The following is a 17,827-nucleotide window of genomic DNA, read 5'->3' as shown; positions in this document are numbered from 1 at the left end:
ACAGCTTGCTATTTTTGTTTTGTCTCATGACTGTGCCCATCTTCACTGTCTACCCTTCTGCCTACCTGCATACACCTTTTCTTCTTTTGTTGAAATGAAATCTCACTGTGTAGCCCAGATGAGCATTGAACTCAATGATCCTCCTGTCTCCATCTTCAGAATGCTGGGGTTACAGGTGTGTGACCATCACACCTGGCTCAGGATTTTATTTGTGTGCAGTAGAAACACATTGCAAACATTAGTATATACTTGACTCCTGGATGACTTCGCCTGCATGTCATTGGAGATTACTTATTACAGTTGTTTTTTTTTGGGGGGGGAATATTCGTAGAGTGGCATGCAGCTCAAAGTTCATTTTTGTGGGGCTCCATCCTAATCATCTTGAGGTTGGTTTTTGACAAGAATCACAGGAATAAAGCTGAAACAGTATTTATAGAGGGCTTTCTGATGTGCCAGGATGTGTATATGTGTGTATGTGATTTGGAGCTATTCATACTGCCTGCTTCAGCTTTGGCACAGTTTGTGTAGGCTGAGTGGAAAGGGAAGGGTCTGATACATTTGGAAGACTACTAACCCAGAAAAGAGGAGGTGGGCCAGTTGAATCAAACTACCCAGGGCACGTGAAGGAGGGAGAGCACAGCTTTTTAAATATTACTCAATGGTTCTCTGGGAGCTTCTTCAACCCAAAAGGTCATTTCAAGGATTGGAATTACCATCCTGCCTAAAGCAGCCAAACAGTTAAAAAAAAATAATGTGACTTCAAAGTAATTAACCATTGAGCCGCAGGATCATGGTTCCTGAGAGACACCGTAGCAGAGAGTGAGGCCTGCATTCAACATCTCTTTTGCTAGCAACATCTGAGCTATAGTATAAAAGGGGTGATGACACAGGCCCATTGTCCTTGTTAGGGTTTCTTTTGCTGTGATGAAATACAGTGACCAGGAGCAACTTGAGGAGGAAAGGTTTTATTTGGCTTACACTTTCATATCACTGTTCATCATTGAAGGAAATCAAGGCAGGAGCCTGGAGGCAGGAGCTGCAGTGGTCATGGAGGAATGGTGCTTACTGGGTTACTCCCTGTGGCTTGCTCAGCCTACTTTCTTACAGGACCCACGACTACCAGCCAGGTGTGACACCACCTACAATGGACTGGACCCTACCTCATCAATTACTAATTAAGAAAATGTTCTGCAAGCTTGCTTACAGTCTAATCTTATAGATGCATTTTCTCAATTGAGGTTCCTTCCTCCTGAAAGACCATAGCTTGTGTTAAGTTGTCAGAAAACTATCCACCATACCTATGAACTCCTATTTTGAGAAGCATGCATGGCCAGTCCTAAAGAGGAGATTGTGACACAGCAATCCAGAGACCTGTGGGACCTGATGGAGTATGAAGCCAGTACAATGAGGCTGTAAAGACGATCACCAAGACTGGGAGAGGACAATCTGACACTCTCATAGGTTGAGGAAAATGCCTTTGAGTCTTCTGAAGCTGGAATCAAATGTCACATCTTTCAGGCACTGGTAGGCACTCTATCTCAGCAGTGGGCAACAATTTACATGGCCTTCTACTGCCCCAAGATCTTTGAAACAGTTATCAAACTACCTCCAAATGACCACATCTCAGAACAAAGCTTAAGAATATACACATGAATGTGAAACTATTTAACACCCAAGGCAAAATTAGCACTGTCTGGCATCCAACCAAAAATGATCAGGAAACAATGGAAAGCCAGCTTGCAACATTAGTGACTAAACATGACTCAGACTTGTCCCATAATGACTACAGGTAACAATTGTGTTCATGACTATAACAGGATTAAATTGTAAATTAATAACAAAGTGTCCTTAGGAAAATCCCAAAGTATTAAAATAATATAGTTCTAAATAACCCATTGGAAAAAGGGGGGGAAAAAGGAGAATTAGAAAATAGTTTGAGCTGGGTGTATGCCTTTAGTCCCATCACTTGGGAGGCAGAGGCAGGCAGATGTCTGTGAGTTTGAAACCAGCCTGATCTACAGTGTGAGTTCCAGGACAGGCTCCAAAGCAATACAGAGAAACCCTGTCTTGAAAAAACAAAAGAACAAAGGAAGGAAGGAAGGAAGGAAGGAAGGAAGGGAGGGAGGGAGGGAGGGAGGGAAAGAGGGAGGGAGGGAAAGAGGGAGGGAAGGAGAGAGGGAGGAAGGAAGGAAGGAAGGAAGAAGGAAGAAAGAAAGAAAAAGAAGAAGAGTTTGAAATAATTGTGATTTGCACCACAGAAGTATGGAGTGCTGCTAAAGTGCTTTCCACAAAATTCCATAGTGCTTTGTTATTCTACACCTGAGTTATGTTCTTCCCTAGGAAACTAGAAAAAGAAGAGAAAAACTGAAGTCTAAAGTTAGCAGGAAATAGTAAAAGTCAAAGCGGGAATCTAAAATAAAAAAGAAAACTGATTTTAAAAGTTAAACCCACAGCTAGTTCTAAAACAAAACCAACAAATCGGTAAGACTTGTTCATAATATAGTAAGAGAAAAAGGTTCTTTGTCAATTTCAGGAAGGAGACATAGTCCCACACAAATTCTAAAGACATCATCAGAGACTATTATCCAAAAAGAATGTCACATACAACTTCATGCCAACTTCAGACTATGAAAGTACAAATGCAAAATTTCAGAAGAAAAACATAAGCTGAACAGCTCCACATCTGGTGAAGAAACTAAAAAATAAGACTTTACATACACACACACTCACACACCTGGATAGCTTCACCGATGAGTTCCAACCGTAACAAGGCCTCTAAATAAGTTCACTCTGAAAGTTGAAGAGGAGAGCAGGTCTCAACCTAGCCTAGGAATCTACTGATTCCACTACCATATTTAGGTAAGAAAGAAAACAATCTAAGAATGATGGTGTGTGATGGCCAAGAGAAATGTGCCCTAGGAATGCAACATTAGATTAACATTTAAAATCTATGCCCATATGAACTGTTTTTAAGTCATCCTAATAGATTCTTTTGAAGCATTTGACAATATATGCCATGTCTCACATAAATTCCATAAAGTAGGAAAAAAAGGAATTTCCTCAAACTGATAAAGGCCATCACTGAAAACTGACAGCTGACCCATGCCTGACAGTGGAAGAATGAATACTTGCCCAACATCAAAAAGGATGAAAATACCCATTTTCTCTGATTTTCTTTGACACTTATGGAAGGAAGAAGAGGAGGAAGGCAGGAAGATGGGTGCATTTGCACTCACAATGCTTACAGCAGTTTTGTTCATAACTGCCTCAAAATTGGGAACAACCGCCCATCAGCAAAAGAATAAACAAATATGATGTGTCCATATAGTACCTACATCAGTAACTGTGATGTGAATGACTGCAGCAATATAGATGAATTGCAAGACAGTTATGCTGGAAACAACTGGCCATAAAACTTGCACGAGCCATATTGCTCAATTCTATGAATTTCTAGAAAATATTAACTCCTCAGTAGTTCTAGTTGATTGGTAGCATTTGACTGAAGGAAGTTGAAGGAAATCTTGATAGTGCTATTGTGATCTTGATTGTGGCTGTTGTGCCAGTGATACATGCATTGTTAAAACATACCAACGTAATCCCAGCACTAGGGGCAGCAGAGGCCATTGGACTGTCCATAAATTAGAAGCCAGGCTGGTCTAGCTAATGAGTTCCAGGCCAGCCAAGACTGAGACTGCCTTTGTGTGTGTGTGTGTGTGTGTGTGTGTGTGTGTGTGTGTGTGTGTGTGGTGTGTGTACTCACGTGTGCATGTGTGTTTTCTAGACCCTGCAGTGATTTTATTCTTCTGTTTTGGATTAACAACTGAAGCCTGACTAGAAGTGCATGGAGAACAGGGTCTGGAGTCTGGAAGAAAGCACTATTATAAAATGTGGGCTCCCTACTCTGTAAGCCTACAGCTCTCTGCCAGCCCTGCTAGGCATAGTTCTGGCTATGCCAGGGTCCTTTATGAGGTACCACCCTTGCCCATCCTCCACCATGGCCCTGGAGCTATCTCTTTAGCTTCTTCCTAATTCATCCCCTCTCTCAGCTGTGGCACGTATCTGCATGGGATACTGGCTGGCTGTATCTCCTCCCATACATTCCAGGTGGTCCCTCCTGGGCTGTCCACTCTTTTTAATTTGTTTATTTTGACATATGTATTTGTTGACATATATTAATTGTACACAATGACAGGTTTCATTCTGATGTGTGCGTGTGTGTGTGTGTGTGTGTGTGTGTGTGTGTGTGTGTGTGTGATATATCTTAGTTGTATTTACCTTCCATACCCTCTTGTTCTGCCCCTCTTACTTCTAGTGGTCTCCTCTTCCCAACTAGTTGCCCTTAATTTTCTTGCCTTTTTCCTGCCCTGGTGACTCAATAACTTTAACTGGGATAGTTATAATGGGGGTTCACATAACCTTTATACTATTCTATACTATTTTTCTTTTTTAATCATTTTTATTAATTTATATTTTACATTCCGATTCCAGTTCTCCCACTGCCCTCTGATGCTGCCTACTCTTTGCTCCAGTTCTCCCCAACTTTCCCTGGCACCTGAAGGCAGGCTCCCTTTCTTGATCAGCTCTGACCACATCCTGACCTTGCCTCCCTCACCCTCTCCCGCCCATGACACCACCTGATCGCCTTGGATACATGTTTTGTCCTAGCCATTGGATCCTTAAACTTCTGTCTTCTCTTTGATGTTTGTCCCAGCACAGTAAAAGTTATCTTGGCTGTGGATTTTGGATGTAGCTTCCCTACTCTGTTCCCGACCTCTTGTCCCTTCTCCCCTTTTTTTATTGAAAGTTTTATTGGAAAAACCTGATTCATAGATTTATACTGGAATGCAAAGGGCCTCCAATAGGCAAAATAAGAATCTAAAATAAAAAAGACAAAGCTGGAGGATGTACATTATCTGATATTAAGACTTCTTACATAGATATAGTGAGTGAGGACATCAGTGGATACAATAGAGTCCAGAAACCAACCAGTACAGATAATCCATTGATTTCCAACAGTGTTGCTGAGGCAATTTAGAGGAAGAAGGTAACCTCAGGCTCACTAAGTCTCCTATCTCCCTGTGAAGGGGAAACAGAAAAGATGTCGTGGATGTGCTAGCCCTTAGCCCATCTTAACCAGTAGCGGATGCAGCCATGTTCCCCCTTACTTCCATCGGTTCTGGGCAGCCTTCTGCATGGTTTCTGGAGCCCTGCACAAGCAGATCTGCCATAGGTATCTTGCATATGCTTTTGCTTCTGCTGGGGATGGGGGAACAGAACCAGAGCAGGGCCTTGGAGAGTTGTAGGTGTCCGATGGACTGGAGAAGTCCTTGTAAGGAACCACAGGATGGCCACTGTGTAGCTTCATGATTGGTAGCTGTTAGTAGGGCTGCTGCCTATGTCTCCCTTGTTTCCATGCTTCATCAACAAGGCTGACTCCAGAATCTGGAGGCACCAGAGGTCAGAGGGTGCTGAAAGAGCTGGGAAGGTGTTACTGGGCCCTCATGAAGATAAAAGGGATTGGGCCATACATGCAAGTGGTCATAGGACCTGTGCTCTGAGTAGGAGGACTCACTCAGCTAGCTGCTCGGGAGTGACCCAAAGGCACTAATTTCTCCCAGCTAAATGTCCTTTTGTTCTGTATCACAGATCTCTGATTGAAAGTCGCTGTACAGAAAAACTGGTATATTCACCTCTTCTGTTGTGCCACTATCCCTGCAGGGTCATCATTCACACATTTCCCCCATTGCTGCATCGCAAGAGGAAGCAGAGGGCCACAGCACCCCCGTCACCCACACATGCCACGGGTGTTGGGGAGGCTGCGAGGCTGACAGTGCTGGCAATACCCCCCCACCAAGTCCATGTCTGTCGCTGTGAGGACACAGGCAGATGGCTTAAGGAGCTACAGCCAGTGGTTTCTTTCCCCCTGCAAAGACAGGGCAAGGGGATGTCAGGTCCATTGAGGTTGATGTCCAGTGCCATTGGGCTGGAAACACAACAGTGCAGAATTGTTCAAGGCCTGGACTAGACACTGAGCCCTTGGGAGACACTACACTCCTAGGGACCTAGTCATCTCCCATAGCCACCACCTAGAACTGTGATGTTCAGCTTACAAATATGAGGAAATGTACTCTTCCAGATATAGTGTACCCATTTTTCTTGAGTTACTTGAGTTATGGTAGGACCATTGGAAAGATCCATGTAAATGGAAACCCATTGAGGGAGCAGAGTCCTTTGTGTGCAGGCTGAGGGTAGAGGAAGGGAACTAGAGTGGAGACTTTGAGGGTTATAGACATCAAACGGACTGGAGAAGTCCAAGCCCCTGTGAAGGACAACTGAGAAAATATACACAGGACAGCTCAAGGGAGGTACCGTAGAATTAGCAAATATCTGTAGAGCATCTACCTACATCTAGATCCAAAGCTCTGTCAACAAGGCTGCAAAGGGAGTGGATCCCTTGAATGCTGAGATGACTGAGGTAAAAGGGAGATGACAGGGCTTCAGAGGATGGATTACTTGTGATCATGAAGAAAATTGATCATGAAATAGGAGTCATATATGCAAATGGACAGAGGCCCGGCCCATTCAACTCAGCAAGCATTGCTAAGATAAAACTGTATGTGAGCACTTAACTTGAAGTACAATTCACCTTGCCATTATATGAGAGGCAAAGCTCCTAATGGCAGTGATAGTATGTCACTGAGCTGATATGCAGATGAACTAAGACTTGTACAGTACAATTAGTACCCAACAGACAGCAGATAACCTTGTACAGTACACATGGTCCCCAATACACAGAAGATAGATTTGTACAGTATACATGGGGCCCAACACACAGCAGATACACTGGACTTAAGCAGGGTACTGTCAAGCCAGTGGTGTTTGTGTTAGTTCTGAAGGAGTCCGTGTCTTTTGAGTATTTGCTTTGGTTGATGAACTGAAATGGTAGAGGACGGTGCTGAATTCCCAACCCAGCATTGTCCAAACTGTGCCCCAGTTTGATACTCCAGGGGAGAGACTGTTTATTTCATAGAAAATCCATTTCTTTAAAACATGTTCAGAGGCACTAAAAACAGTCCCCTAGATCTGAATTTCCCATTGGTGGGCTATCAGGAGAGAACTGAACCAGCAGGAGCTATGAGACCGTTCCTGCCAAATAGAGGATGAACTTGCATGCTCCTCCATCCACACCACAACCTCTGGTCACACACTTCATATATGTTGTAGTGAGTAAGCTACTAGGGTTCTTGACTCAGATGTCCCTTCCAGCAGGACTGTAGATGGACGAATACAAGAGGGCAATGAGTATAGTTTTGGTGTAGAGACCTACAAACAATTATCTATGGACTCCACAATGCTTTTGCAGTCAAAAGTTCTTGCAAGGTTTCAGGTGTATTTATATTTTGGAAAGGCTCTTTGGGATAGTAATGAGCATGGTCATTGGTCTAGACTTCAGTTCTCCAACACCCTTTTACACAGATGAGCTTGCACATCTCTTTGTTGCCCACAGAGACAGTAACTCTACCCATCTTTCTGCAGGTTCCCCTGCTTGTGTGAGGTCCTACCACTGCAGAAACCACCTGTACAGCTCCAAGTTTCATCACTAAAGGAATCCATGGGAAAGGAAATGAAACCACCAAGAAGTGGTACTTTCCTATCTCCGGGCCAAAATGCTCACAGTGGATTTTTGGTGTTTCTGCATAATAGTCAAAGGGGAGACGGTGCTTTGCTGTGTGGCTTGTGTGCCAAGGACATGTGATCTGCCTCTGAATGCTCGCAATTGCCAATAAACTGCTCTTGTTGGCAGAGTAATGGGAACACACAGGCTGGAGCCCAACACTCACACTTGATTATAGCTCTGGGCACAAGGAATCATGCCTTACATTGATTTTTTGATCTTTGAGTCTTTGGCCGCATACATGTGATTAAAGTCATTTGTTTAAGATCTTTTGAATTCTAGGTGGGCAACAGCATAAATCAACAGAAACCATCAGAATCAATCACATGCTACATGATGCTCTATTTCTGGAATCAGAAGAGTGGTGGAGGAAGGCTGTAGGACAGTGAAGCATCTGATTCATATTCCTTACATAGAGAAGCCTCACACCTCACAGATGATCTTGGACCATGATTGGACCAACTCTGCTTTCAAATTTCAGCTAGAGTTGCCCAGAATAGGAGCCCTACTTGACCATGTGAATCGGGCATTCCTGGCTCCTTATGAGGTGATAGAAAGCAAAGACCAGAACACTGGAAGTGCTGTCCCTTTTTTATGGCTTGTGTCCCACTTGTATATCTGTCCCCAGTGCCCCCAGCAGGCTATGAAGTGCATCAGGCCACTCTGAAGGAGCCTTGCATGGAGCCTGAGATTTCACCAATGGCCTTCTGGAATTCTGCGGAGGGCCAAGGAACAAGGTGTTGGGTGCTTCCATGTCACAGAGAGTCGTCCAAATTGTGCTGCACAACCTGTGACTTACACTGTATCCTGACACACTTCAGCATGGTCCAGCAGCTGCTCTGGTATTATATGACAGTCTTATAACACATGCTGGGTAGATACCATCTTTAAAGAATTTAAACTCAGCAGGAAGTTTGTGGGTTTTTTTTTCCAATGTGTCTCTAAAACCTTTTCTTATATGGAGAAAACCAAGACAGCAATAGAAGTCAAAAGAAGTTCACGATACAAAATCTCTGCCTTCGTGAAAAAAAAAAAATACATGAAATCATCTTGCTGTTTCACCCTGTTTCAAATCTAGGCTTCGGGTAGAATGGGAACTTGGTACTATGTGATTACCATTGCTAAACTTTCTCAGTGAGGCGAGAGCTACCAGCCAATTGCTCTTAGTCACAGCTGTCTGCTCTTTCTCTTAGTGCCACAAATAAATGCAAATCCAATCCTGTAACTGTCTTGTGGATTTCATGCTACAATGTATGTCCTGCCTGCAAAATGGTTGGATTAATTTATTCTGCTAACAGATATTTTGGCTGCTGTGTTAAATCAGTGTCTCATCACTGTGACCAAACACCTGAGGTAAACAGTTTAAAAGGGTTTATTTTGGCTCATGGTATTAGAGATTTTGGCCCCGTGGCTGCTCCTTGTGGCAACACAACACATCATGACAGAAGGGTGTGCTGGAGGCCACTGCTCACCTTATGGTAGCATGATACAAAATAGAGAGCAAGGGGCTGGGATCGTGATAGCTCCTTCAGATATGCAACAACATTTACCTAACTCTGTCTATGCCTCAGCTTCTGAAGGTTCCTTCCCCCTAGTGCCACAGGTCAGAGACCAGCCCTTTAATGCATAGGCTGTTGGGGGACTTTAAAAGTGAGAAACTATGGCTGAATCCTTCTGTAGTCCTCTGAGTCTCAGCAAAAACAATAGACAAAACCCATCAGCACCGCATATGTTCTATTATAGAAGAGACAGACCTTAAACAAAATGCTGGGTATGGCATGCATGAGTGCTATAGAGAAAAATCACCAGGAAAGGGGGATGTCACGCTCAGACAGCAGGGGATGGAGAAAGGCCCTGGTTTGAGTAAATTACTGAGGGGAAACGATATAAACTAGGCAGAGAGAAGAGCAAATACAGGGAGCCTAGGGGCTCTCCCTGGGGGAATCCAGTGAGAAAGAGGCTGTTATTGAAGAAGCTCGAAAGAGTATGTGCATCTCTCGGGCCCTATAGCTCCCAGCCCTCACAGGTCTTTGTGAACCCTTTTCAGTTCAGTTGTGCTCCCCAACCAAACCTGAGAGGTCCAGAGACGGTCCCCGGGGAGCACAAGGGCCCCCTCCTCTAGTTAATCTTGCTCAAGTGGATCAATATGATGCTATATGTGTTGTGGTCTACACCTCAAAATATGTAGACCTCCAGATTTTGGGGGTGTGAGATACAGATTAGTCACAGCCTCCTGGTCATGCTGTGGTCTCTGTTAAGTGTCATCACAGTTGCTTTTGCCTCATCTTCTTAGTAAACCCACACATCAAAGCACCAACTTCCAGATGGACAAACGGGAGGCTAAGAAGACCAGACTGGTCCATCATATGGCTTGCACTCTTGCAGGCACCTTCTGTGGCTCCTGTTGCCCAGTTATGTCCGAATTCTGCATTCTCTCCTTAGCCTACCAGACTGATAGGAGGCCCTATCTCTCCTCCCCATCCCTAGTCTAAACAGCCTGTCCACTGTTTTCTTTGTCCATATGCATCCATCCATTTACTGAGAGTACCCTGAGGGCATATATACCTTTATATTCTTTTAATATTTCCCCTGCCTGCTGTGCCCAGAACCCTCCATATGCTTCAACTGGAGTCTCCAGCCTTGGCCCAGACAACTTCTCAAGTCTACCCAGCATGCTCACACCTCCTTGCTCCCACCTTGTCTCATCGCAGCCTCTATTAGCTGTGTTTTACACACCACACTCCTCATCTCTCACCTTTCTGGCTGCAAAAATGAGCCTCGAGGCAAGTAGCAGGAAAGGCTTAGCTCATTCAGGGAAACCTCAACAGCCTTAACTCAGGTCATCATCCTGGCAGGAAGCCTGTAAAGGCATCTATTCACTGCCTTCTAGCTATATTGCATAACACAGAGGCAGGGAGAAAAGGTGAGCAATTGCAAACAGGAAGTAAATGGCTCAGCTCCAGTCATTGCCCAGATACTTATGAAAAGCATCCCCAAAATATCCCAGTGTAGTTCATAAAATCTGTGGCATCTATTACTAGATATTTGCTCACGCAGAGCAGTAAATGTTCTGTGAATGCCTCTGTCTGGGAGGAAAGCAAAGATTAGTGGAGATGGCCAGAGCTCAGGCTCACATCTTGCCTGTGATTTGTCTGCTTTGCTCCCTGCCTGTGTGTGGCACATTATGGCCAGAAATGAGCCTGTAAGAAGTCTTTACAGGCACCCCTGCAGGGCTTGTAGCCTGAAAAAGCCCTGGCAACTCTTCCCTCATGGATCTAGTTTCTAAAACCTGCTGATCGGTTCTCAAGAAGGAAGTTGTTTGTGACTCTCTGAATTTAGAATGCTGTCCGTTTACAACTTGCCCAACCCATTCAGCTTTCAAAGCTGCCTCTCCAGGGATGGATCTCAGAAGTCCTGCTATGAGCATCACTACTACACCAAGAATGTTCCTTTCTAGGCCTCTGGAAAGCCCTTCGGCTCAGCTCCTGACCTGGAAGATTGTTGGCTTGTGTGTCCTGCCAGCTCACCTCACTTGATCATGACTCCACTTTGTTGTATGTGTGTGTCTGGGCCTCGAGCCTGCACCTCCTGAGTGGCTGATTCCAGTGGTTTCCAAATCAGAAAGACAAGGAAACGTTTGCTAATCACTAAATTCTTCTGTGATTTTTCTCCTTCCATGGCTGTGGAAGGTCCAGAATACTCCCTGTGCCTTCCTTATACCTCCAGACCAAAGGCAGCCAGTATTCTGGCCACTGGCTCAATGGAAGCCCTGTAGTGTCTGCCGATCAGGCCACCTCCAGTGGGTAGCAACTGTGCTGTATGTTGTTCACTGTGCTAACTTCCAGAACACCTATTGGTTTGGAACCTAAAATATTTAGACAACAGTGTGACGTTATCTATCCATCACAAGCAGAAAGGAAGAAAAGAGCCCAACAAATAGTTGATTCACTTCACAAACTAGTAGGATCAATGGTTCCATTGTCCTTTTTCATCCCACATACGTGAGTCAGAAGGGGAAGAAAGTTTTCTGACAGTGCAGCCATATCTACCCATTATGAGTAGAGGAATGGCTACTCTCAATACACAGTAACACACACTAGCAGATTGGCCTGAGTGCAAGTCTGGATTCTACCCTGGTGTCACCTTCTTCTTTAGTAGGGGATTGAGTGATCAAGACATTGGTCCAGGGGACATCTCTCCTCTGCTCAAAGAATCCTAGCTCCTAAAAGGGCTGGGAAATTTTCCAGGACCAGAAGCCATCAGAAGTGCAAGTTGAGACTTTTTCAGGGACCCCCATATTGAACACAAATACGTTTGTTCCTAGAGGCACAGGATTTCTGCATCAGAGAGATAACATTCTTCCTGATAATTCTTTTTGTTACAACAGAGAACTGCACTGACGGATTTGTTCATCTACCAGGAAGAAGAAGAGGGCCAGTAGGCCCAGGAAGGGTAATTCCAGAGACCCAGGGAGTCTGAAGACTAACATGACAGATATTCCTGGGACAGAGAGGAAAAAAGAGCAGGTGGAGAAAACAGGTGGCGCAAATCACTGTGCTGGCCGTGCTATGCAGCCTCTGTCCAGCTCTGCCTCATCTCAAGGCTCTGTACTCAGACGCCACCCCCCAATTCGGGGGTACAGAAGCATTTGACATACCTGTTTCCTCTTTCCTCCCTCTCCTCCCTCCTCCCTTTTAAAATCTTCCCTCTCTTCCATTCGCCCTTTCTATCTTCCCCACATCCAACATCCCTTTTTCCCTTCTTTCCTTCCTTGGTGCCTGCCTTTCCTTTCCCTTCTCTTTTTCTTTGCATCTAATACTAGAAGAGGTTTTGTCAGTCGGAATTCCCGATGGGTGCTGGAGACGATTACAAATTAGTGTCTCTGCCTTCCAGTGAGCCTGCTGGCAAGTAGCCACATGGAAATGCCAATCAAGAGTGTAACAAGTATCCTGGGGGATAAAAGATGTGGGGCAAAGATTGGAGGTTCTTCTTGGTGGGTGGCCGGGTGGAAGCCCCTCAACTGAGCATCAAGGGAGAGGCTTCTTGGCAGGTGAACGGAGCCACAAGGCTGAGGAAGCCAGTTGTGCACCAGGGCGCTGTTCCGCTGCAGAGACATTCCTAGGGCTGAGGCTGCTGCCACCCACTCCTGTGTTCCACTAGAAATACAAATGTGTTCAAAGCGGAAAGATCAAGAAGCGATTAACGATGCTGGCACCTGTTCATGAGTGGTTTGGCCATGTTCCCAACTGGGGTGTGCGCCGAGTGAGTGCAGGTGGCAGCAGCTTGCCTCATACTGCCTGGCATACTCCTCAGAAGAAAGCAATGCACTGTGGTTTCTGGAATTGCATCTCAGACCCTTCCTCTAGATGCAGGGGCCGGAAACTCATGACGGAGGAAGAAATGGGTGTCAATCTAGGTGGGACCACACATTGCTCTTCACCTCATCTCTGAGCCCAGCCTCACCAAGTCTCTAAGAGTAGCAGTGTGAGCCCTGGCACTGCTCTCATACCCTGACTCTTTGACCGGAGCAGCGGCTGGCCCTGCCATATAGTCAAGGTAAAGGACAGCTCAAGGCTGAGCTCTGGCTAGTGCCCCTCTACTCAGATTTCCTGCTGCTCTTCAGTTTCTCCACGCTCTAAAACTTAAACAGCTTGCATTTCTCTGAAAATACCATGTGGGTTCATTCTACCATGCTTTATTAAAACGCCTATTGCTTCTCCAGAACCCAACCACCTCCCAAGGAAAGCCTCTTATAACCACTTAGTCCCCTGTGGAATGTGGCGCTTCTTGTTACTATGGCCATTTCTCAATGGAGTCTATTGGCGTTTGTGACCCGGAACTCTGTGGGCCTCATTCATGTGGGAGTGTCAAGCCTGAGAACACAGGACTGATGCCATGGGCATTTGTTGAATGGTGCAGAGTCTGCCCCAACCAGACTGGCAGCAAATTCAGAGTACAAAACTCCTGAAGACCTGCTTGGCCAATGGCTAGTGGGCAGATACCCAAGAGAGGGAGGCTGCAGTGTTCCTGCAAGGCAGCTCAGAGTCTTTGGAAAGACTCCAGACTGCAGGGATGGCAGTGGCCAGGGACAGGACAAAGACTGGGCTTGCTGGCAGGTTTCCAACTCAAGGGTACAGCTGGCCAAGCCCCAGGTTGGGCAGAGAGCCACTGGCACTGGGATGAGGAGTTGGCTGAGGTGGGGCTTAGAACAAGATGGCCACAAGCCACTCAGAAGACGGCTGTGTGAATGACGAAGCTGCTGGGAGTCAGTGAATGAGTCACACGTGAATAAGGTTCAGCTTGGACTGCAGACTGGAAAGCAGACTGGAGTAAGTGATTCCATTTCGCAGAACCAAAGTCCCCTTCGACAGCACCATGACATTTACCATCCCAGATCTACCTGGGCGACACCGTGGGTACTGGACAAAGCAGTGCCATTTTCTGAGTGATGACAACAGTGGGCTTTTAAGGCTCCTTCCTGCAAGATGGAGTTGGGGGTGGGGCTACCAAGGCCTTGTGATTATCTTTGATCACATGGAGTTAAGGGGTCTGCTGGCAAGGTCCACAACTCTCCTCTACATTTGCTTTGCTCTTTTCTCCTCCTATATAAAAAGGAATAATTAACTTAGTAGGCCGAGTAACTAAGGACCTCTTAAGCATTGCCTTGATCCAGCCACGTGGAGTTCACAAGTGTTTCCTAACTCTATCTCATAAAGCCAGACCCCAGTCTCATCAGATCCCTCCTCCTATCAACCGAGGTAATGAAACATGTAGTGACTTGGTGATGGTCACACTTGGGTTCAACCTGACATTGGCCTAAGCCCTAAATCCGACCTTGCCCCTCACCCACTGTACCCCAGGAAGAGTTCCAGTCCCGAGACAAAAGAATGCTTCTCATTGGCTGACTCACATAATCAAAGCTACACCTGATCCATGTGTATGAGCCTGACTCGTGACTGGTCTGGAGAGGGTAGGCAGGCTCTCTGTTGCCAGAATTCCTGAACCAGGAATTTAATGGGGGCCTATGTTCCTCACTAAGACCTCCTGGTACCCAAGCAGCATCAAATCAAGACTCCTGGGCCCTGGGCCAATCTAGTCCTTGCATGTTTGGATGTATCTGAGCAATAAAGACTTAACTGCTTATAGATCTTGCTTGAGAACAAGAAAAGACAGGTGCAACATAGACCCTGCTGCCGGCATCCCATCTGAAATTAAGACCTACAGGGCCTCCAAGCAAAGGTGTGAGACATGGCTTAGGAAGAGGTTGTCTAGGCCCCATCAGGCCTAAGGGATCCCCACAAGGGGCTTCTGGGTCTGCTTGCCTGGTACTTGTGACTCTCAGGAACCTGAGGCTAAGAAGCTGCTACCAACATCATGTGACAGCAAGGCGTGAGGTGGGAGAGAGAGTCTGAGCACCCAGGTCTCTCCATGTGTGCGTGCTCACTCAGTTTTATTAGCAAACAGAAACTCAGCCACAAGACAGAGCATCGGGCGAAGTGCAAAGCTGTGCTGGCCATTCTGCCTGCTCAGATGAGAGAAACGGCACAGTTTGCCTCAGAGGGCACAATCAGCAACCGTACTGAGTGAGGGCCAAGTGTGCTGGCTGTGAGTCAGTGTCTGGTCCCCTGTTGCTTCCAGGATCCTCAGGGACCAAGAGGCAGCAAGCCTGACTGTGGGTGTGAACCCCAGCGGGATGTGGTAGTGCTTCCTTGATGGGCTCTCAGCCAGACACAGGGAAGACAGCCATCTCTCTTCCAGATATAGCTGTCGCAGACTGTCCCCTGTGGTGGACAGTATGGCAACATGCCTGAAAGGTTCATTTTCTGTTCTCCACTACGTCCATGTTTTCTTTATTAAGCAAGTGGTGATGTTATCACATGAACAATAGGCAAGAGCCATTGCTGTATTTAATTCTTTAAAACATTTTGTCACTTAAAAAATATCACTATTTTTTTTTAATATACGGAACCTGGCTGTTTGCCACACTTGCTTGACCTCTGACACTCATGTGATCTTCGGGCTCAGTCCCGAGCAGCCGGGATGCCAAGCACTTGCCACTGCTCAGGGACCTTTTTTTTTCTCTTAGACACAGTGTCACTGCGTAGCCCCACTGACCTGGACCTCATTATGCAGACCATATTGGCTTCAAACTCAAAGAGATCCACCTGCCTCTGCTTCTTAAAGACTGGTGTTAAAGAAATGTGCCTCCATTCCAAGGTTCATTTTATTTTATTTTTATCTAGACACTTATGGAATACAAGTTAAGCACTCATTCATAAATGCAGTGTAAAATGATCAAATTAAATCAATTAGCATTGCTTTACATTAGAAACCTTCAAACCCTGTCTCCCAGTTCTTTATGAAATGTGCCATAGATTGTAGAATGTTGTCACCCTGCTGTTCGGTGCAACACTGGAATTTAACTCTCATGGTGAGCCTTATCTTGGTACTGGCTATCTTCATCTCTTTGTCTCTATTCCTCCCACCCTCCTAAGCCTCTCTACTTCTGGAAAACCATTTTTTTTTTCTTTCCACACATGAAAGAGATCATGTAGCATCTGTTTTTCTGTGTCTGACTTAACATGATATCCACCCATGTTGATGTTGCTGCAAATGATAGGACTTCATTTTATGACTGAATACCAGAGTGTTCCCTGTGCTCGTGTGTGTGTGTGTGTGTGTGTGTGTGTGAGAGAGAGAGAGAGAGAGAGAGAGAGAGAGAGAGAGAGAGAGAGAGAGAGAGAGAGGAGAGGAGAGGAGAGGGAGAGAGAGGTTTTCTTTAGCCATTTATTTAAGAATGGACGCTTGTTGATCCCATATTGTGGCCATTGTAAGCAGTGATGCAGTAAACCCAGAAGTATTGGTTTTCTTTCTGTTGACTATACCCTCAGTAATAGGATATCTAGATCATATAATGGATCTACTTGTTCTTTGTGGTTTCTGTAATAGCTCTGACTGTACATTTCCCTAACAGAGCTCTACCATTGGTTTTCTCACCCAGCATGTGTTATCTCCTGTGTCTTCAATAACAGCCCCTCCACCCAGGGGTGGATGATATGTCTGTCATTGTGGTTTTGATTTGCATTTCCCTGAAGGTGATAAATCCTTTTGCAGGGCCTCCCCTAGCAGAATTGCTTAGGTAGGCATCCTTGCTGCATCCTGGCTACAGGATGCTGTCAGAGTACCTGCATGCATGTAATTCTTTGAACTTCCCTGGGTTGGAAGGTCAGATCTTGGTACAGTCATACCCAAATGCTCCTGACTTAATGAGTCAATAGTTTCAGTGAACTTTACAACTTCCAGTTCTGATTCTGGACTTCAGCATGATCCTGGGCCTTAAGGCTGCCTGTGAACACCACTCAGGGACTCCTAAGAGCAGCTCCAACTGTCATCTCATTTTTCCAGGACCTCCTTCATGAGAAGGACAGCCTCTGGCTTGCTTTTAATGAAGGAACCCATGTCAGCCATAGTCTGGTGACCTCATACCCGTTCTGTCCTTGCACAGCTGTCACAGTCAAGACACCCTTTGCCATTTCCTCTGGCCTCCGGAACTCTATTTTGATTTTAGATTAGCCCACATGATGGGGTTGGGTTTAGCCAAAGGCAACATGGTTTAAGTATAGCTCTGTTGTCAGATCCAGGTGAGAAGCCTGCTTATCACACATTCCCCAGGCCATGTGGTTAATGACAGGCACTGGGTTTCCTCATCTGTAATCACTGCAAGATCTGGAGACCAGAGGTGATGAGTGAATACACAGAGCACCTCACAGCCTCCTCTGATGGGAGAGCGAAGGCGGAAATGCAGGAGTGTTCAGCTAGCCAACTGTTTGGGACCACAGTGAGAGTGTTCGTGTGGCAAGAAGACAGCCCTGGACCTTGGACACAGGTTTTCTGGCAGTATGACAAACATCCCTTCTTACTGAGCTTCTGTCTCTTCCTAGTAAAGTGGGGAGTTTACAGTGATCACCAAGGCATCTCTAGAGCCTTGGAATTCTGGAAATGAATTTTTCACACAGAATGATTTTGATGTCGTGTTTACCAAGATCTAGAAACACCTTCATTCAGGTGCTTGACCTGAGGAGACTAATTCCTGAAGTGTTCTCAGAGGGATGAGCATAGTAAACCAGGCTAGTAGTGGGCCCTGGAATGAAA

The 17,827-nt window shown here is 45.7% G+C and overlaps 1 protein-coding gene across 4 annotated transcripts in view; it reads left to right on the top strand.

Moving 5' to 3' along the window:
* The window catches only part of Cobl (cordon-bleu WH2 repeat protein), a 220,974-nt gene extending 212,074 nt beyond the window's left edge, over positions 1 to 8,900 (top strand). For all 4 annotated transcript variants that reach the window (XM_051200605.1, XM_051200603.1, XM_051200606.1 and 1 more), the window contains one exon: positions 7,537 to 8,900. In XM_051200605.1, the coding sequence (XP_051056562.1) occupies positions 7,537 to 7,554 (18 nt within the window). In that variant the 3' untranslated portion in view covers positions 7,555 to 8,900. The remainder of the gene's footprint in view (positions 1 to 7,536) is intronic.
* Positions 8,901 to 17,827: the final 8,927 nt, after the last annotated feature.

This window comes from Phodopus roborovskii, unplaced genomic scaffold, assembly GCF_943737965.1.
Source record: "Phodopus roborovskii unplaced genomic scaffold, PHOROB, whole genome shotgun sequence".
Classification (NCBI taxonomy): Eukaryota; Metazoa; Chordata; class Mammalia; order Rodentia; family Cricetidae; genus Phodopus; species Phodopus roborovskii.
This window is presented reverse-complemented; position numbering and strand designations above follow the sequence as displayed.